At 37.3% G+C, this 20,754-nt stretch overlaps 4 protein-coding genes across 11 annotated transcripts; 1 reads left to right on the forward strand and 3 right to left on the reverse strand.

Annotated features, from left to right (window-relative positions):
* Positions 1–4,136: 4,136 nt before the first annotated feature.
* On the forward strand, positions 4,137–8,527 carry LOC104701165 (glycosyltransferase BC10). Its single transcript, XM_087461795.1, has 11 exons — positions 4,137–4,661; positions 5,324–5,831; positions 6,148–6,246; positions 6,411–6,511; positions 6,595–6,666; positions 6,762–6,852; positions 7,275–7,355; positions 7,478–7,540; positions 7,636–7,758; positions 7,865–7,903; positions 8,021–8,527. Exons 2-11 carry the CDS (start codon positions 5,448–5,450, stop codon positions 8,150–8,152), a joined length of 1,185 nt encoding a protein of 394 aa, XP_087317921.1. The 5' UTR covers positions 4,137–4,661; positions 5,324–5,447; the 3' UTR covers positions 8,153–8,527.
* Positions 8,528–8,542: 15 nt separating this feature from the next.
* Positions 8,543–13,338, reverse strand: LOC104701141 (subtilisin-like protease SBT2.5). 8 transcript variants are annotated; one of them, XM_010416784.3, is made up of 11 exons: positions 12,757–13,338; positions 11,844–12,043; positions 11,613–11,757; positions 11,131–11,525; positions 10,931–11,026; positions 10,776–10,848; positions 10,335–10,620; positions 9,917–10,242; positions 9,565–9,832; positions 9,199–9,480; positions 8,543–9,116 (listed from the first exon to the last, which is right to left on the reverse strand). In XM_010416784.3, the coding sequence occupies exons 2-11, from the start codon at positions 12,008–12,010 to the stop codon at positions 8,707–8,709; spliced, it is 2,448 nt and encodes an 815-aa protein (XP_010415086.2). In that variant the 5' UTR covers positions 12,011–12,043; positions 12,757–13,338; the 3' UTR covers positions 8,543–8,706. The 8 variants fall into 8 exon arrangements, with proteins under 8 accessions (XP_010415086.2, XP_087317893.1, XP_087317888.1 ...); XM_087461767.1 differs by having other exon boundaries at positions 12,944–13,190; XM_087461762.1 differs by having other exon boundaries at positions 12,863–13,049.
* Positions 13,339–16,147: 2,809 nt separating this feature from the next.
* On the reverse strand, positions 16,148–17,973 carry LOC147950308 (uncharacterized). The gene is made up of 5 exons (XM_087512849.1): positions 17,742–17,973; positions 17,238–17,649; positions 16,979–17,123; positions 16,643–16,871; positions 16,148–16,524 (listed from the first exon to the last, which is right to left on the reverse strand). The coding sequence occupies exons 1-5, from the start codon at positions 17,971–17,973 to the stop codon at positions 16,148–16,150; spliced, it is 1,395 nt and encodes a 464-aa protein (XP_087368975.1).
* A 42-nt stretch (positions 17,974–18,015) lies between these two features.
* On the reverse strand, positions 18,016–19,596 carry LOC147950309 (uncharacterized). The gene is made up of 2 exons (XM_087512858.1): positions 18,427–19,596; positions 18,016–18,306 (listed from the first exon to the last, which is right to left on the reverse strand). Exons 1-2 carry the CDS (start codon positions 19,594–19,596, stop codon positions 18,016–18,018), a joined length of 1,461 nt encoding a protein of 486 aa, XP_087368984.1.
* Between the last annotated feature and the right edge of the window lie 1,158 nt (positions 19,597–20,754).

A 20,754-nucleotide genomic window follows, 5' to 3' on the forward strand; every position in this document is an offset into this window, starting at 1 on the left:
TTTATATTTGGTTTCATCCATTCCTTTAGTTGAAATGCATAATTATATTCAATAAGATATATATTTAAAAAATTTTAACTTGGATATTTTAGAATAGTATTCGTTTAGTTGAAATGCATAAAATATTTTAGAATGTTATATTTTACTAGGTAAAATTAATTAAGATTTCAAATTATAACACTGAGTAAGCTTATGAGTCACATGGTTAGCTATTAATTAAAGAACATGTTGAATCAAACAATCGGATCTCGTTTAAAGTTTAATTAGTTTTAAAGAGATGAACCGCATCGTTATTTCACATGGACATGTGTGACCTGTGATTATAAATTATAACCTACAACTTTGATTAGACATGCTTTAAGGCTTAAGCACACAAAAAAGAGAGTTATACGTACATGCTGTTACCATTATATATAATGATCAAACAATCAAAATCTTACAATTACGAGATGCTTGGATATTCAATAAATCACTTGACCCATAATAATGATTCTTCTACAAACATTCACTAAAAGTATATGTTTTCTTTCCAATACATGCATTATGTGTATTTATATTTCTTTATAACTAATTCTTTCTCTATTTAATGAAAAAAGATGATACTGCTTTATTATAAAGCAATAGTTGCCAAAAAAAGAAAAAAAAGTAATAAAGCGATACTTTTTAGTTTGGCACATCTATTTGGCTATATCTAAAGATAAATCATTGGATAAAAAAATTAAAGCTGAATTGTTCAAAATTATATTAAGAATCTTGGTAAAATTACACTTTAAAAACTTGGAATATACGATGGAATCTGAATACATGAGAGCAACACACTAAAGAAGTGGTGTGGATCAAAGTACTTAGAAATTAAATAATTTGTGTAGGGTAATAACAATGGTTATAGTTATCACAATTACGATTTATTAACCACTAGTTATAGTTAGAACTTAGAATTTTTGTTTAAAATTTAAGTGATTTAACATAATTGTTTATTAAACGGTTAAATACGGTTCTGGTTAAAACGGTTATAATTATATACGGTTACGTATATTTGATAATATGATACGGTTTAATATTAATTGATGATATAATATAGTTGACATTATTTATTTTTAATTGATACATGATTTTAGTGTACTCATATTTCTATATATCATATAATTCATATTAAATATATAATTATTAGTATGTTTACTATATTTTAAACACGGTTACAGTTAAAAAATTACGGTTTAACTATACGGTTAACCAACAATTTTAATAGTGTTACGATTAAATAATGGTTATGGTTAATATAATTTAATATATAATTATGATTAACGGTTACAGTTTTTAATCGTTTTATATGGTTTAGATCGTGTCTAGTTACTTTCCAAAATACAGCTACTATTTGATTTTGGTCATGTCTTTATATTTGTGTGTAGAGTGTAGACCGTTGACTTGACTTAGTACGTGTTAGACTTTTCGATTAACGACTTCTTTTTTTTTTTTGTATAAATATTTGGTTAGAAAAAATATTGTGTTTATATGTTATGTGGATAAAAGTATGTTTACAATTACACCATCAAATTTTCTGGATAATAGCACGATTTTGATTCAAATATCCGTGAGAATTGTCTTTTTTTTTTTTTTGACCTCAAAACCGTGGGATTTGTCTATATATACGTGAACAAATAAAAATAGATTGGCACTGTCGTGGGGACTGGGGAGTAAATGGGTGGCACGATCTTTACTTTGTTCTTGCTTTAAGATATGTCGAGAGCAAATTATTATTATTACTATTTGTTATAAAAAAATGGAACCGGAGAGCATATAATAAGTAGATAAAAAAATTTATAGGTAACTTTATTTAAAACAGTATCTATCATATATATATGTAGTAGCTGATCTAGTTTATAATACACATAACAATCACAAATGGTCTTTAAAATCATGAAAAAATATTTGAGTCTACTGCAATATATAGTTTGCTTTTGAAATTTGAATCTAGAGCTGTCAAATGGTTCGTCCATGGACCATTTGGCGAGTCCGCTTGGATATTTTTTAATATAGGCGGAAGTTGGACAATCCCAAATAAACAATGGTCCAAAATGTGTCCATGCCCATTAAGACTATTTCCAATTGGTCAATAACCATGGACAGCTTAAGAATTCTCACAATTTGCTAAAATCTTAAAACTTGTCAAATTTTAATGGGAATCAAACTAATTATCAATCATAACTCTTAAGGCAACATTAAAGCAAGCCCAAGAAATTAAAACCCCCAAATTCTAACAAGTTTTTTTCAATTTTCGTCACTTTATGCAAAACAAGCTCCAATAATCATTACCCAAGGTTCACAAAGCCTAAAACAAGCATAATCTTAGCCAATAATCATGTAAAATCTAGATTTTCCCCCCAAATTGTAAAATTTAATTTTTCTCCCAAATTGTAAAACCTAGATTTTTAAGAAATTTGGGCTGTCCAGTGTCCAAATGGTTATGTCCATTTGGTCAGCGAGCCCAATGGTCTTTTGTCCATTAAGACCATGTTATTTTTGGGCATGACCATAACCGCCCATAAAGATGTGGACATGGGCTCACCCATGGACCGCCCAATTGATAGTTATAATTGAATCTACATGACGACACCTAAATACCTAATAACTGAATAAAAAATATCTTTTTTTTTCTTGCTTACAATTTTATATTAAAACAGAAAAATAAGTCGAAGTCAATGCCCACTAGCATAAGAAAATATGATTAAAAAAATTATGACAACATGTAAAAGTAAACAATCCACACAAGGACGCTTATTACTTCACAAAAGTTATTTTGATTCATTTTACACAAAATTTAAAATTTTTAGTTACACATACATGTTTTATTTAATATTTATAATTCACAAAGAATTAATGGTAAATGAGGAAAATAGCGTAAACATCAAAATAATTTTTTTAATGACATTTTTTGTAAAACAAAAATAAAATCTCTAAAATTACACTCTTTGTAAAAGAAATGGGAGTATATTTACAACATATTTTAGTTATAATAATTTTTTGTTTGTAAATTTTTCCTTTTAACTAGCCAAAAGCAAATTAATGATATTCATACACCCTAAAATAATTAAGTAAAGAGTTACAACCTTTTAGACTTTTGAATTTTTTTTAGAAAAATTAAATCAGGACAAAAACATCTACACTGGAAAAAAAAAAAAAAAATCTAACATGCGTTCCTTTGACGGGACATCAAATTGACCAACCCAACAAATCGATCTCGACTTAAAACTGGATTAAAAACTCTTCAACGTAAAATTCGAACTGAATTCGAATTATCTACAAACGACTCAAAATTGTAAAAATCTCGAATTTAATATTGGTACAGTAGAACTTCTATAAATTAATAAGATCGGGACCATGAAATTTATTAATTTATAGAGGTTTTAATTTATCGATAAATTAATAATTAATTAATAAAATATTAATTTATGAAAAGAATTTTTTATCAGAAATTCAAAGTTTAGAAGAAATTGTTGCTACTGTTTTTTAAGGTGATGATGAAGTTGAAAAAGATATGACGGTACCTTGAGAACCAGTTACACGTAAGGAAACAATTATCGCGTCAAGAACTCTCTACAATTTTTGGATGCGATTTGAGAAGACAACACCAGAAGTTTTTGATGTGGTCAGAAAAATTAGAGATGCTCTCCAACAAGAATACAAATTAAAGAACAAAAAAACAATAGATTCATATTTCACTAGATTTTCTTAGATATATATATATATATACTAATTTATTTGATTATTAATTTATGATATTGATGGGACCATATTTTTACATGAGATTTTTAAAAAAGTTATTAATTTATTATTTTATCGAATAATATCCAAAATTACACTAGTCCCAACTTGAGACCGGAGAAATTTATTAATTTATAGAGGTTATTAATTTACCGAGTATTAATTTATAGAGGTTGTACTGTAGTTTTTCAAATCGAACCGAACTAAACCCAACCAAAACTCAATAAATCTAAATCATACCGAACCGAACTAACCAAACCAAAATTCAATTCTTACTGGTTTATTATAAAGTTTCATCAACAAGTGCGTGTGTTTTATATGGTATGAAGTAAAAACACAATTACAAGTAGCCAATTATAAAATTACACGTTAATGCTATAACATAATTTAAAAATATATTTGTAAAATAAAATATTAATCTCTCCTCTTTAGTCTCTCTCTCTACCTCAAAATAAAATATTTACTTCTGTTTTTGAACCGAAGAGTCTTCTTCTTCTTCTTCCTCTTCATCTTCATCCTTCGTTCTTCGACTTCTTCGTCGTCTGTGTACAGATAACTTCATTACTGTAAGAGCGAGAAACAGAAGAAACAAAGAGAGAGAGAGAGAGAGAGAGAGAGAGAGAGAGATCAGAAGAAGAAACGAAATCGTGAAGGGGGAAAACACTTATAGAAGAAATTGAAATATTACCTAAAAGGAAACGTTTCAAATTCGTGCCTAGATATCGACACTCAATACTCTGAGAGATTTTTTTTTTTAATATTAAGGTTTCTGTAACTTGCGTAGCTCTCAGTTGTTCGTTCGCTGTGAGCTTTGATAATCTTCTTCTAGATCTTTGGGGTGGAGGACACAAAACAAGCTCGCAGAGCTCTCGCCGCCTCTAGGATCCGATTCCGTTCAGGTTACATTTTCTCGGCTTTTGGATACTTTCGTGTGTGTTCGTTTATGCGTAGATTAGTCTGGATTTTTTAGGATTTTGTGGGAGCCGATTTGGTTTCGGATTTGGAACCTCTAATTGAAAACGCAACCGGACTTTGATAATTTCGATTTCGTTTTTCGATCTCGTGATTTCTGTGATTTGGGAAACATTCGTGTTGACTGAGGATGTTTTGCTTTGAAGCAATGTTCGTGGTGATGGTTTGTTTTTGAATTTGGCTATTAGAGAAGCTCTGGTGATGGTTTTGACTTTTCTTGGTGTTAGATGTAGATAAGACTTTTTTTTTGATTTGTTGTACAAGTTTGAAATTGTCAATTTATTTCCCTGTGGATGTTTGATTCTTCTATCTTTTATGTTGGATCGTGACAAGTTTCTTCAGCTATAATGGTGTTGTTGAATCTAGCTTGTCAACTTGAGTTTCAAACTTTTGATGTGATACGAATTTGTATGACATTCTTTTTGTTCCTTATTGCTGGATAAAGCTAAAAGAGACTGATTGATTTGAGATTAATCTCTTGATCTGGTCTAGTTATTTCATAGTTCTTATACTTTTCTACTGTTTACCTGCGTTCTGCTCTTTATAGATATCTGATGTTCAAAAATGGGGTTTGTCTTGTATCTTTTAGGTTTCAACTGGTTTCTAGCTGCCTAGTGGAATTTCTCATTTTAGCTGAAGAAGCAGATTTTGCAGTGGGTTAAAGGATAATTGAGGTTGAGGTGTTGCAGTATGCGATAAGAGGTTTTTATGAGATGAAGGCAATTAAGGGGTGGCGTCTAGGCAGAATAAATTATCTGCAGTCTTTGCCTGGGGCTCGCCACCGTGCTCTTACAAGGAAGCCAGTATGGATCATCGCGGTGCTTTCACTGATAGCAATGTTTTTAATTGGTGCGTTCATGTTCCCTCGTCACAGCAGAGCGGCTTGTTATATGTTTTCGTCTAACGGGTGCAAGGGATTAACTGATTGGCTTCCACCGTCACTGAGGGAATATTCGGATGACGAGATTGCAGCTCGTGTAGTGATTAGGGAAATATTGAGCTCCCCTCGTGTTATAACAAAGCGTTCTAAAATTGCTTTTATGTTCTTAACTCCCGGTACGTTGCCTTTTGAAAAGCTATGGGACCTCTTTTTTCAGGTAGACTTCATCTCTTCCCTACTTCTTTTCCCACATCAATTGTGTCAGAGAGGTTTCCCTCGGACTAGGATTATAAGAAGTACAATGTACTCTTTTGAGTTTAAGCTGGCCATTTATGATGTTTGGCAATTCATCAAAATTGTAGACTTTGTCTGGAAAATCGTTTGACAACTTGGATGCAGCATGTTTAGGCGGAAGCATACTTAGCTGTGCATTATGAAAGCTTGCAATAATTTTAGTATCTTTATGTTTATTTGATTCTTTCTTTGACTTATTTCTTCCACTGACGATTTTGTGCTTTTATCTCTCCTCACAGGGTCATGAAGGGAAATTCTCTGTTTATATTCATGCATCAAAAGATACTCCGGTTCACACCAGTCGCTACTTTCTTAACCGTGAGACACGAAGTGACGAGGTATGTGTCTTTCTCTATGTCTGATGTCTATAATTGTAGATACCATGTCATCCCTCTTCACGGTCATGAAGAGAAAAACCATAGTTCTGGAATGATTACATTTAGTTGGTGGATGTTACATAAATTTCTCTTTATAGTAAAATAATCATATATGTTTTCTGAAGGTGGTATGGGGTAGAATATCGATGATTGATGCTGAGAGACGTTTGTTGACTACTGCTCTTAGAGATCCTGAGAATCAGCAATTTGTTTTACTTTCTGATAGGTAATCTCCTGGAAACTTTATTTCTCTTCTTACTGATTATTCTGAGGTTCCCCTAACCAGTTTGAGTGTTTCTGGTTTTGCAGTTGTGTGCCACTACGAAGTTTTGAATATATGTACAACTATATGATGTACAGCAATGTCAGCTATGTTGACTGGTAAAGATTTTTTTCAAGTTGATGAGGTTTGAGAACTATAACTACACTTTTTTTTCCAGAATTCTTCATATAAGATATACTCTATTATTCTTCAGCTTTGACGACCCTGGTCCACATGGAAAAGGTAGGCATATGGATCACATGTTGCCGGAAATTCCAAAGGAAGATTTTCGAAAGGGTGCACAGGTAAAAAATGTTTTACTGATCCAGTATTAAGCTTGCTCGTACTCTGAAAATATATGCGAGATCATTAAAATACAAAGACTCGAATAGAAGGGGCCAATTCTGTGTCATTGTTTGAACCAATTGATAAAACAACAAGTTTATAACGAGAATTCTTTGTGGAGTAATTATAGCCACATAGTATGCATATTACCTCTGTGTATAGGAACTGGATTCTCTTCAAGTCCAAATTTTCCCTTGCGAGTGATTATTTGCTACCACCTAGTATTAATATCATCAATTAAACACATTGTTCCGCATACACATTTGCTTCCATCCATTGTTATTGGGAAAGCACTTTGATCAACTGACGCTACAAAAATCGCCATGAGAGAGTTTTTCAACAAGTTTTCATCACTTACTCATTTATCTCTATATCCGTGCAGTGGTTTTCCATGAAGCGTCAGCATGCTGTAATAACTATGGCAGACAGTCTTTACTACTCTAAATTCCGGGATTACTGTGGGGTGAGTACGACCTAACCTTCAAAATAGATGTTTTATTATCTTTTTGTCGATTTTATAGAGGTGTTACTTTTTAGATACATAGAAAAAACACATGTAAAATAGGAAGGTTATTTTTTCTTCAGCCAGGTGTAGAGAGCAACAAGAACTGCATCGCAGATGAACACTATCTGCCAACATTCTTCCATGTGAGAATCCATTTTGACTCTTACTAAAATGAAAATGTTTGTTGTTTTAGTAATTTCTTTATCCATAATATACTTTGGTCGGATAAACTTTGCAGATGCTTGATCCTACTGGCATTGCTAACTGGACAGTGACATATGTTGATTGGTCTGAGAAAAAGTGGCATCCTAGAAAATACATGCCTGAAGATATCACACTCGAGTTAATTAAGAACATCACGGTATCATCACTAAACCGCTATGATCTCTTAGAATCTACCTTGACAATTCCCTTGCTTGCTTCCATTATGATAAACTAATTGGTGTACATTTTTAATCCATTTACAGTCCATTGACGCAGTGGCACGCGTTACAAGTGAGGGAACGGTACACACTTTAAAACCAAGTCTTCTTCACTTTTAATTAGTTACAGATTTTCTTGTTTTTTCTCCTTTACCGAAATGATAATCTCCCTTTTTTTTTTTCAAATGCCTGCATATATAGGGAATAGTATCATGGACGCATTGCATGTGGAATGGGATCAAAAGACCTTGCTATCTCTTTGGAAGAAAGTTTCACGCTGATACTCTCGATAAATTGATCGACCTCTTCCCAAACTACACAAGCATAGCATAGGGAGCACGGACAATTTTGTTTGATTGATGAAATGCAATGCAAAGGAGGTATTCTTTTGACTCGGATTCTTTGACCAACGTTCAGTTTACACACATGAATCAAATTAAAACTTGAATCATGGAACCCCTAGAAGCTGTTACTCGCTGCAAAGTCCTTTAAAGAGCTTAGAAAATCGTGTGATGTGGAGAAGCTTAGAAAGCGTTTGGGGTTTCTTTTTCATTTGGTTGGGGACGTTGGGACATTTTTTAACTCATCTGTTTTCAGTACATCTCATTGTTATCTATAGAATTTTCAGAGTGCGTTTTGTGTTTCTCTCCCTTAGGTGAACTCTTTTGTTGAAAATGAAATGAAAAAACAAGGCATGAGGTTTATACAGTTTTAAGCTGGGCATTTGACATATTAATGGAGTTTTTATATCAATAACTAATTATACAAGCTGCTATAAAGCATTTTCCTTCTTTTTTGGTTTTTATCAGACACAATTCTCTAGAACTACCCTCTTATTATTACTGCATATTACAAAAAAATAATATTACAACACCCAAAAGATTTGTTCATCGCCGATGTCCTAGAGCCACCACCGGAAGCCTCACCTTATGCCCTCGGCTACCTTTCAATTTCACCTCCCCGAAACTGTATTCTCCAGAAACCGATCTCACGGTCATAGTGACTGAGAAGGTTCTAGAAGCGCCTGGTCTGAGTGTCATTGCTGGTGGGTTCACTTCGATGGCGATAGAAGGCTGCATCCTAGCTGTTATTGTGTATGTTTCTTCTACTTCTGCCACATTCGTCACTCTCCTTGTTATTGTTTGGGTCCCCACGAGATGTGAAACTGCGATAGATGGTGCATTGAAGTTTGAAGGATGTTTCATGTCGTAGTTACAGCGTGTGTTTGTGTAGTTTCTTATCTCATGGGCACTGATCCCAGGGGTCGTGCACAAGAATCCTAGATAGTCCTCATACCCTACGAGAGAAAATCAATTAGTCTTATCAACCAGAAGATCAAAGATCTTTGGTCTATCATTGATGAGATATAGCAACGATACCTGCATCAAAGATAAGACCAGGATCTAGAGCAGCACTTGGATTGACATGACCACTTCCATAATCAAAAGGAGTAGCTTTAACAAGTGTTACAGCCTCAGTGTCTGAATATTGCTGCGCCTGAAGAAGCCTTCCTGCTCTATCTATGACTGTTGAGGTTGTCATCAAAGCTGATTTGATAGCAGCTGGGCTCCATTGAGGATGCTTCTGCTTCACAAGTGCAGCTATCCCGGCTATGTGTGGTGCAGCCATGCTGGTTCCTGATATTAGCGCAAATCCTTCACCTGCTCAAGATCCCAAAGTAAGAAACTATAGTTCGTTTCAAAAGGACACACCACATGTGAGCTAGAGTACTTTGAAAAGCCTACCAACATAATTAGGCTCATCTGTTCCATTTGGACACCAAGCCGCCCATATCAGATAACCGGGTGCAAGAATATCCGGTTTAAGAAGATCAGCATCTTGAAAGCTGAAATCCTTGGTATTGGGTCCTCTAGCTGAGAACAATGCCACTTGAGGTGCTGATTTGTGAAGAACAGGTGTTAAGCCATCTCCGATACTTCCCTTGGCATTAAAACTTTTGACTCTTCCTGTCCAATCCCTTGATGTACTGACGTTGTAGTAATCGATCAAATCCTAAAGAAACCCAAAAACAGCATTTCAGATCTGAGAAAATAGGCTGTGAGGAGAGTAAGTGAAAGCAATTGAAACTCCCATTACCATTGACTTAGACACATCTGTAATCAAGATTCCTGGAACGGCAGAAGGTACAGGATCGAATTTGGTTCCCGGAGATACATTTTCAACAACAAGAACAAAACCAGCAGCACCGAGATGCTTAGCTGTTGCAACAACTTTCTTGATGGAAGCTGTGCCAACAACAAAGTTGAAAGAATATCCACAGAGAAGAATGTTTCCCTTGACCAATTTCTTGTTAAAGACTTCTGGTCTCTGGCAATCAGATGGATTATACTTCGAAGAAGATGAATCCAGCAGAACATCATTTGAAGAAACCAAAGTGTACAAGCGATGAGGGCGAGTTGGTGCTGCAGAAAGCACGTAACAGTTCATCAAAACAAAAAGTTAGAATATATAGTGCCATGCAAAATGTTAAAACAACATTATTATTTATTCTTACGAGATAACCCCATCCCAGCAAGCATTTTCCCATTCCCAAGAGTCAGATGATTTTTGTATCTGCGATCATCAATTGCAGCGGCGACAGTTGTTATCCAGGGGCTATATGATACCAAAGTTTTCGGAAAGGGCCCTCCGTTTCCAGCAGCTTGAGCAACGAAAACACCAGCTTTTACGGCACCAAGAAGTGTAGCATCAAATGGATTTAAGAACGTTGTCTTAGTAGTTGTTGGAGGACTATTTGGACCAACCGAGAGGCTCAGGATATCTACTCCATCATGAACAGCCTGTCATGAAAAGTAGCAGTATAAGGATAAATCATTATACTACCCCACACATCACCTCAACACAGCAGGATAAATCATTTCATCTAAGCTGAGATATTTTTCCATGGTACTTTATGATCAGTCTTTCCTAACTTACGCTAAGTTCTTACTCTTACCTGATCAATGGCAGCAACTACATCAGCAACAAAGCCTCCAAAAAGCCGGTAAAGAGCCTTGTAAACAGCAATCCTGAACGAAACTAGCTTTTATAAGCCAACCAACGTGAAGAATACATCTGTCAATAAAACTGCCAGTTTGCACATCTGCCTACCTTGCACGAGGAGCCATTCCACTCGCTCTTCCAAATTCATAACCATGCATCCTCAACTGAATACCGTTATTCCCAGCTGCTATAGCTGCTGTATGACTGAGAAAATCCAGCAGAACCAGACTTGCTTAGTACAATAGAATACATGCTCACAATGATGCAGACTTATCTCCCCTAAGTCACAAAACTATAAAAGAACAAACCTTCCATGCCCATCACCATCCAATGGAGATGCATAGTCGATATCCGGGTTAAATGCCCCAGCCGCTTTAGCAGCTTCAGCAAAATGTTGAGCTCCAACGATCTTCCTGTTGCAGAAGCTCTTCTTGGTATGAGGATCTTCTTCACATTTCCCTTTGTAATGAGGAAGAGGGCCATAAGGTAATCTGTGGTGAGAGGCAAAACTCGGGTGATGAGGATAAATTCCCGAGTCAACAAACCCGATGACAATGTCTTCTCCTGCTCTATCGAAACCGCCTCCTGTTGGCCAAACATCAGTTGGAAGTCCTAGAAACTCTGGTGTATGTGTGGTGAGTCTCCTCACTTTCCAATCTTTGTCTACAGACTTCACACCAGGGGCGCGACGAAGTGTTTCTGCCTACCAAATATATAGTGGAATAGTGTAAGGGAACATGAATTCAAGAAAATATATATTTAGCAATGATCTCAAGTCGATTTTTTTCACCTGCTCTGGAGAAACATGAGCTGCAAATCCATTTATAAGGTGTTTGTAGCTGTAAAGCTTTTTGTATGATCCTTCCTCAAAGAGCATCCCAAGAATCATATCGTGCTTCCTCTCTAAGTGACGAGCGTACATTGTCACCAATTCACTAAAACAGTAACAGATTATTAATCTAGCAAGCGATGTATACACAGTACTAATACAATTGAAGAAGAGAAACTATCTAATAAGTACCTTGATGTATCAATCCTCTCATCAGATTCGACAGCAGTTGCTTCAAAACCATTTTCTCCACCTTTGTAACTTATAATTGGATCTCCATCCATAGTCACAATGTAAACCTCTGCTGCCACAGTAACAAGAAGCGCAGAAACAACAAAGATTCTCAACCCGACATCCATTTTGGTTCACACAAATGTAGCTCCAACTTGAAACTGCAGCATCAAAATCAAATGAATGCATTAGCATCCTGAAACCAAAACCACTATCAATGGAATACTATCACTTCAGCCAAACCACATAATCAATCAAAAACGTTAAACAAAAAATGCAGACAACACATAGTCAAAACTACTGTATAGAGAGGCACAAGAATCAATCATCTCCAAGGCCACCAACAAGCACACAAGAAAAAAGCAAGGAAGAGATTCATCTTTCTCACTGTTTTAACTTGAATTTGTCAAAAACCAAACACATAAAAGCATTATAACCAAACCCCAAGAAAAAGAACTTGAAAACAAAGAACTTACTCTAGAGAAAATAGCCTAAACACAATAATCAAGTAAAGAAAGTTCAGCTCCATCTTATACCATTTATATAAACAAGAAAAAAAGCTACAAACCCCCAAAAACAGTAAGTAAGTACAGTATAACAACTATTGCTCTTCAATTAATGAGACAAACAAAGAAGAGGCAAAAAGAAGAAAGAATCTTTAATCTCTTTAAAACTTACATTTTGTGAAAATCAAAGTAAAATAACAAAAAAATCAAGACTTGAAGTTAGAATAAAACAACTTTCACAAATCACAACCCAAGCAAAGAATCAACCAAACATCAAATAAAAACCCAAAAAGAAAGATCCTTTGAGGAAAAAAGAAACTGTAGCAGACAAAAAAAAAAAGACAATAATAATGTGGTACGAAACTTACATTTGCTTCACGAGACGGATGAACAGAGAAAACAAAAAAAAAAGTAAGCTTTTTGATACGAAAGGATTGAATCAAAATACAAAAAGATTAGAAATTTAGTGACTACATAAACCACATTTGCATAAAAAACCACAGAACAAGTTGGTTCAGATCTCTCTAGACTCTAGTCGAATGATTAAAAGATTACTTTTTTTTTTCTTTTTTTTTTTTGATTCTGGGTTTTTGTTCGTAGAACAGAGAGAGAGATCTAGCAAAGTATCCAAAGAGAGAGGAAAAAAAAAAAAAAAGGGTACGGAATTTAAGTTAAAAATAAAAAAGAAGTTACAGTACTGTGAATATTTTAGTGATGAATGAAGTGAGAGTGTGTGTGTGTGTTTGTGTTTTTGGGTATATTAATTAAAATTTTCTTGATATTGATTTTGATATTATAGTAAATGACTTAATATGCTAAGGAGACAACGAACCGAAGATTATGTATTTAAATGGTTAATTAGTAGAGTTATATAGTTAAGTAATTGTAAAATGTAAAAAAAAATGTGTTTAGTAAATTAATTTTTTTATGGATTCCGTAATAATAATGATAAGTTTATATTTGGTGGTGTGTGGATGGATTTACGTAAATGTCCGAAGGTGGGAGGAAGGAGAGTGACCATTCGCGCGCCAGATTTGCTGTCAGCTCGTACTTTAATGACGGTTCTGCCCCTTTAAAAGTAGATAATTGATATCAATGTTTCTTTTGTGTTAAATGCTTGCTGATACAACAAATCCTATTTTTCTTTTCGTTTTTAAATGTTTCTGAATTATAATATATCTTTAAAAATCTCAAAAATAATAGAGTGAATAATTTATGTGATTTTATTACCTGTGCAAGAATTTAATTGTGTATACTCTATAGAAAACACGTTGATATTTTAGAAAATTGATGATCCACACTATTTATAGTCTCATGTAATTAATGGTCTATTTTATTAGTTATTTCAGTGTTTTTGTCATTTCACCTAATAATCACTGATGATAAAGTGAAAGATTGTCATTCTTTTTTTTTTGGTAGGAGACCGGGAGGAAACCTCCCAGAATATTATTCAAACTTAAAAGTTATACAAAAACTTGGCGTAGATAGCGGAAACTCAGCTCATCCTCCCTAAAAATCGACTGAACCTCAGATGGAACAGACTCCAACAAAAGAAAACCCAAAGGTAATGAAAAAGCATGGTTAGCTAAACCATCTGCGAGACGATTAGCTTCGCGGTAAATATGAGTAACACGGACTGACCAATCCTTCTGCATAAAGCCATGGCACAAGCGTACCAGGAATGACAAGGGATGAGTGTCACCGACCTCCTTGTTAAGCAAGCCCACCACCAACTCTGAGTCTACCTCCACCTCGAGACAAGAAACCTGTTTTTCCCAGGCAATGTATAAGTCGTAATATACACCCCATAGCTCCGCCATAGGTGCCGAACATCGACCTATATTCAAAACAAAACCTCCACACCATTGACCACCACCATCTCTCAACACACTCCGAGTCGTGGCCAGACCAGGATTCCCTCTTGACGTACCATCCGTATTGAGCTTCATCCAGCCAGAACTCGGGCTTCTCCAGCCAATCATACGTTCTACTCGAGGTCGTGGAAAGACCATGTCCTCTCTGTTAGCATTCACAACTGTCAGTTCCGTAGCTAAGTCCTTAACGAACTTCACTCGATCCCTACATTTACCACTCACCCCAAAAACGTTTCTACATCTCCATTTCCACCCCACCAAACTGCAACTGCAAACAGTGTAGACCAAGGGACTCCATCAAGTATGACACCATCTGAGAGATTAGCATAGACCCAATCCAGAAGATGCCCTTGAACGAAAACTTGGCACATAAGTACCGGGACCAACCTTTCCCATACACCCGACATTGCCGGACAATCGCAGAGAATGTGTAAACAAGTCTCCATCCCACCCTTACAAACAGTACAAATAGTTGACTTACTCAAGTGTCTCCTATGCCTTTCCACATTCGTTATAATAGCTTGATTCCCAACAAGCCAGAGAAAAACTCTTATTCTTTCTGGCACTTTCACACCCCAAATCCTGCTAAAGAACTCTGCCATATTCGGGCTTGGAGACATATCTCTGGTTAACAAAGCATATGCAGATTTAACCGAGAACTTCCCATCCATTGTTCCACCCCACGAAATCCGATCCTCATTATCTGTATCATTAACAAGAATAAAAGCTGCCAACTCCAACCTCGTATCCGAAGAAACATAATGTAATATCTTATCAAGGTCCCATCCTACACCAACTTTCCACAAGTCACAAGCTTTCTCATGAACCGCCTCCGCGGGTACATCCCTTGTCGCCAACTCCACTAGCGGTGAATGTGACAACCATCTGTCAGTCCAGAACTTGACTCGTTGACCATCTCCCAACACCCAACTTTGACCCTTACACACCATTTCCCGTAGGCCTGTACCAATGCTTCTCCATGTAGAGGACCAGTTTGACTTCACCGTCAGCCAGTCAGGATTATTCACCTCCCCGACCTTATACTTACTTCTTAAGACTCTCGCCCAGAGACTCTGTTTATCATGTAGAAGCCTCCACCCCACTTTAGCGATTAGAGCTTTATTCATGTCCTTCGAAGCCTTAATACCTAAACCCCCATCCCCTTTAGGCATACAAACTTTCTTCCAATAAACCAAATGTTGTTTCCTTCGTTCTCCCGTACCACCCCATAGGAAGGTGCGAGATATTTTATCCAGACTAGCCAAAGTGTCTTTAGGCAGCATAATCGTACTCATTGAATGAACTGAAATGGAAGAAAGCACCGCTTTAGTGAGTGTCAAACGCCCAACCAAGCTTAGAGTATGGCTTTTCCACCCTGCCAACCTCGACGAGACCCTCTCTAAAACTTCTCCAAAGGTCTCCTTATTCAACCGCTTCTGCAGGACATGCATTCCCAAATACTTCCCCAAGTCTTTAGTGCTCTTAATTCCACTCTCTTCACTAATCAGCTTCCCCAATTCTCTTGACACATTGTTAGAAAAGAAAATCTTTGAATTCTCCAAACTAACTTTTTGTCCAGAGGCACCACAAAACTGTTCCAAAACACTTCGTAGAACCCGGATTTGAGCTATTGACGCTTCAGCAAACAGAATCAAGTCGTCAGCGAAACATATGTGTGAAAGCTGAGGGCCTCCTCGTGAAAGAGAAATTGGTTTCCATTGTTTGTTCACCACCACCCTATCAATCAGATGACATAATCTTTCTATGCATAGGACAAACAGAAAGGGTGACAGTGGGTCTCCCTGTCTCAGACCCCGCAGAGGTTTAAACGGTTCTGTATTCTCTCCATTCCAGAGAAGATTCATTGTTGGACCCGAAACACAAGTCATGATCCAGCGAATCCAAACCTCAGACAAACCCACAGCGCCAAGAGTATCCTCCAACGGATCCTATTATAAGCTTTTTCCAGGTCTAGTTTTAGAAGCATCCACCCCTTTCTCCCCTTCTTCCGCTTCATTGAGTGCACTGCTTCTTGAACCACAACAATATTATCCGTGCTTAGTCTCCCAGGAATAAAAGTGGCATGTGTAGGACCCACCAATTTTGACATAACCCCCTTCAACTGCTCCACCATTGTTTTAGTAATAGTCTTGAATAACACATTACACAAACTGATAGGTCGAAATTGAGTGATCCTTTCAGGTTTGGCAACCTTTGCTATTAAAACCAGCAATGCATCATTTGTGTTCGGAGAAAGAGTCCCTGAAGCAAAAAAAATCCAGCACAAATCTGACTACTGATTCACCCACCACATCCCAACCATGGTTATAAACGATTGGCTGATAGCCATCCGATCCTGGAGCTTTAAAGCTCCCCATACCTCGAATCGCCCCTTCGATGTCTGTAGGCAAGAATGGCCTATTCAACATAGCATGATTAGCTTCCGATAGCGACATGAAACCACTACTAGGAAGTTTCTCTACCACCGCATCAACATCTTGCAGAGAATATAACCGTGTAAATAGTTCACCGCCAAAGACTCCAACTCCTGAGTATCCGTAATCCATCCTCCTTCTTCGTTTTTCAACATCTTTATCTGGTTCCTTCGCCTATGTATAACTGTAGAAGTGTGAAAATAGGAAGTATTTCTATCCCCAAAATTGATCCACTTCTCTCTTGACTTTTGAAACCAGAGCATCTCCTCTTGCTCCAGAACTAAGTCAAAATCCTTTAGCAGGCTATCCTCTCTCTCCAAAAGCTCATCTGTCAGAGATAGTTCAATAAAATTCTGAACCCTCTCAAGCTCTGTCAGCAACAGTTCCTTGCATTTCTGAACCGCACCAAAGACTTCCTTATTCCATCTGCGGAGTGTAGACTATAGTTGTTGCAAGGCTTCCGGTGTACTCAGGTCTCGTCGCCAAGAAGCTAACAACAAATCCTTGAAACCCTCATGTTTAGTCCACGTAGCCTCAAACCTAAAAGGCCTCCGCTTAGGGTCCCTGCTAATCTCAGGAGCAAACTGCACATATAAAGGGGCATGATCTGAAGATAAGAAAGGAAGGTGAGTCATCCTAGCATCTTTCCACTGTAACCTCGTTTGAGCAAAGTAGAAGACCCTATCCAAACGTTTCCCAACCAAAGTACTCTCAACTCGTCCTCTTTGCCAGGTAAATTTGTTACCCCGGAATCCCATATCAATTAAAGAGGAGTCATTTATCCAATCCCCGAAAGCAAGAGAATCAGAAGAGAGATGACCGTTACCTCCAGCTCTCTCATCCAGACGGACAATGGTATTGAAGTCCCTACCCACAACAAGAGGACCAACCACACCCGGCATAACCTCAGTCAGCCGATCCCACAACCTGCTACGCCGACTAACTGTGGGGGCTGCATACACCACAATAAAGTTTAAGGACTCTCCCTCATCACTAGCTTCGCAAAAATGAATTGGTCAGAAGCTTCCACTACCTCCATCTCACCAATCCCAGCTCGCCAAAGTAACCACAGCCCTCCACTTTGACCAACCACGTCCACCCGAAACGAGAACTCGAACCCCAGTCCTCGACAAATCTGCATCACCCTATCACCGCCGGCATGTGTCTCAAAAATCGCCAGAACATCAGTGCTCCACTTCTTTACAATGTATCTAATCGATCTCCGGAAATTGGGTTTATTCGCCCCCCGGCAATTCCATAGCAGTAGATTAATCATTGATCTTGATTTAACAAAAATCGGAACAACCGGGGGAGAACCTCATTGGGTCTCGTTAACCGGACACAAACTCCCACCTGGGTCATCAGCCACGACTCGCCGATCCTCAGGCTGACCACCTACACTAGGTTGCCCAGAGTCCAAACCTTCAGGGACCATCGTATTCCACTGATCCATACCATCGCCGTCCGGACCAATCTCACACCCCAATGCGACGGCACCACCCAATCTCCCCCAGCTCTCCTTCTCGACTCTGAGTCTCTTGCCATTCGAGGACAATTCCAATTCCCCACGAATTGGGCCGAAAATCAAACCCGGGGTGGGCTTAGTTACCTTTGTTTGTTTGGGCCTAATCATATTATTCTCATGGGCCTTCGAACCCCCAACTCTTCTCTCCTTAAGGCCCTCCTTGTTCCCATTTTTAGGCTTTACCACCACTCAAGCCTGCGATACGGTCTTACCTTGTGCAAGACTCTTCTCCCGCATCTCTAGATTTTGAGGAACTAGATTTTGAGGAACTAGATTTTGAGGAACTCTGTTTTCCTTATTAACATCATTCATATCATAATCCCTTAACTCACGGGATACCAAATCCGCCTCTAACCTTCCAAAACTATTAGCCAACGGAATAATCCGAGATCCTGTTTCCTTAAATGGTCCACCGCTATTAATCCCTTGCTCACTACCAGAACCACCCGCCGCAAACACCACTGGCGCCACCGGAGACACTGCTCTCCGTCTCCTCGACTGTACCACCGTAAAACCCTCATCAGCAACAGCAGTACGAGCCGGTTCCGTCCCCACAGGGACCTGCAGTGGTTGAGTTACCTCCACTTGAACAGGTTTATTTTGAGGACACGAGTGCACCAGATGGCCGTATAGACCACAACGAGAACAGATATTGGTTAGGCCTTCATACATAACAAAATACCTTTCCCCATTAATCATCACCGTCCCCTCTAGGGGTTTCTTCAGGTTTACTTCTACACACACCCTCGCAAAACGACCCCGCTCACAGTTCAGGGTCGTCACATCCGCCTTAATCGGTTTCCCCAACCCTTTCGCGATAGCCATTAGGATAGACTTATGATAAAAGTTGACTGGAATATTTGACAATCGAATCCAAACCGGAGTCGTAACAATCTCATCACGTATAGGATCAAAAGATGGAGTCCATCCTTGCACCATAAGATAGCTGCCAAACACCTTCCATGGGCCGCCAGTTAAAGCCACCATGTACTCCTCCTCCGATTCAAAACGAATCAGAAAGAACTGGCGAGGCAGATCCATCACTGACATCACTCCGACCGGCTTCCACAACTCCCTTAGCCTCCTACTCAACACTGAAACCGAGACGTTGCGACCAAGCACCTTCACAATCATACACCTTTGCCATAAGCCGTTCATGGCCGTTAACACTTCCTCCTCAACTGTTATCACCGGTTCCCCATACTTCCCATGTGGGAACGACAAACTCACCCTCTCCGTAACAAAGTCATCATCCAACACTTCATCCAGGGAAAGGATCCTACCGCCACCACTACCTTTTACCTTCTGCACCCACGACATAGACTTGTCCGGAGGGTCACCCGGAGGCTTCCCCCTCCCCCCGATTTCCGCCATAGTAGCATCCTGGTCCTTCGTGTGCGAAACCCTAAAATCGCCTTCCATTAAATCTCGTATTTTTTCTTTGAAAGATTGTCATTCTTTGTAGCTAGTTACTTTGATATGGGAGTAAGTTCAGCAAATCAGTTTTATCTCAAACTCTTGTTTATCTTTGAGTTTTTGTAGTTTGTATTACCCATAGTTTTAATTAGTTTCTATGGAACTTAGGGTTTTGTATCTTTCTTTTGGGTTTATATTTCTTTTGGTTTTTTGTCTCCGAAATATTTAGTGTTTTCGTCTATATATATAATTCGATAATGTATCTTATTTTTTTATTAAATTAAAACTTATAATTGACTTTCAACTCAAAATCAATTCACAATAAATTAATTAATCAAGATCTTTTAGATAATACTTAAGTACCTTGACATCCTTGTAAAGTGGGATATTTTTCACATTTTTGCAATTTTAATAAAAACAAAATTGAAAGATTGTTGACAGAAAAAGGTTATGAACATGGAAGAGGCCGAGGAGAAAGAAAGAAATTTTTTTTTGTTAGACTTAAATTGGTTACAGCCTTACAGGTGAAAAGTTAAATACTATATTCATAATTAGAGGGCCAATGTTATTTAACTCAATTATGGTGTTTGATCGCCGAGGAAATACAATTATTTAACTCAATGTTCCTTTTCAATCATAAACACGTCTTTTTCATCCAAAAGCATTATGGACAATTGAAATACAACAATTATACAGCTAAAAAGAGTCTATATATCCAATCTAACATGTGAAATAATTTAAGATTTGGTGTTAAGTAAAGTTTATGAAGGTTGTTATCATTAATGTTCCACAACATAATGTCGTTCTAGAATGATATTTTTGTTAACAATAAATAGGAAGTATATTGCACAAGCCAACATTTTAATTTATCTCTGATTAAAAACTTATAAATTCTGAACTTAATTTATCTTAAATAGTGTTATATATACTGAATAGAAGTCTATTTTTATATTTTTAGGTTTCTTAAAACTTCTTATATAACAAATTCTTTAGTATATATATATGTATGATAAATGTCAAAAAGGCAGTTTTTTTGTTAAACCAAAAGAAATATGTTACAGTCTATAAAAATATCACCAAGATATAATCCTGTGACCATGTCATATAAGCTGAAAT

Source organism: Camelina sativa, chromosome 1, assembly GCF_030686135.1.
Source record: "Camelina sativa cultivar CO46 ecotype springtype chromosome 1, ASM3068613v1".
Taxonomy (NCBI): Eukaryota; Viridiplantae; Streptophyta; class Magnoliopsida; order Brassicales; family Brassicaceae; genus Camelina; species Camelina sativa.

Coding starts and splice junctions, on each gene's coding strand:
- LOC104701165 (XM_087461795.1), top strand. CDS start 5,448: ATGAAGGCAATTAAGGGGTGGCGTCTAGGCAGAATAAATTATCTGCAG. Junction 7,759..7,864: donor AGTTAATTAAGAACATCACG/GTATCATCACTA, acceptor ATCCATTTACAG/TCCATTGACGCAGTGGCACG. Junction 7,904..8,020: donor GCGTTACAAGTGAGGGAACG/GTACACACTTTA, acceptor CTGCATATATAG/GGAATAGTATCATGGACGCA.
- LOC104701141 (XM_010416784.3), bottom strand. CDS start 12,010: ATGGATGTCGGGTTGAGAATCTTTGTTGTTTCTGCGCTTCTTGTTACT. Junction 11,758..11,843: donor GAGAGGATTGATACATCAAG/GTACTTATTAGA, acceptor TTACTGTTTTAG/TGAATTGGTGACAATGTACG. Junction 9,481..9,564: donor AGATGAGCCTAATTATGTTG/GTAGGCTTTTCA, acceptor GATCTTGAGCAG/GTGAAGGATTTGCGCTAATA.
- LOC147950308 (XM_087512849.1), bottom strand. CDS start 17,973: ATGATTAATCTACTGCTATGGAATTGCCGGGGGGCGAATAAACCCAAT. Junction 17,650..17,741: donor ACTTTGGCGAGCTGGGATTG/GTGAGATGGAGG, acceptor TGGTGTATGCAG/CCCCCACAGTTAGTCGGCGT. Junction 16,872..16,978: donor TGCTAAAGGATTTTGACTTA/GTTCTGGAGCAA, acceptor AGTTATACATAG/GCGAAGGAACCAGATAAAGA.
- LOC147950309 (XM_087512858.1), bottom strand. CDS start 19,596: ATGGCGGAAATCGGGGGGAGGGGGAAGCCTCCGGGTGACCCTCCGGAC. Junction 18,307..18,426: donor GTCTTGCACAAGGTAAGACC/GTATCGCAGGCT, acceptor AAACAAACAAAG/GTAACTAAGCCCACCCCGGG.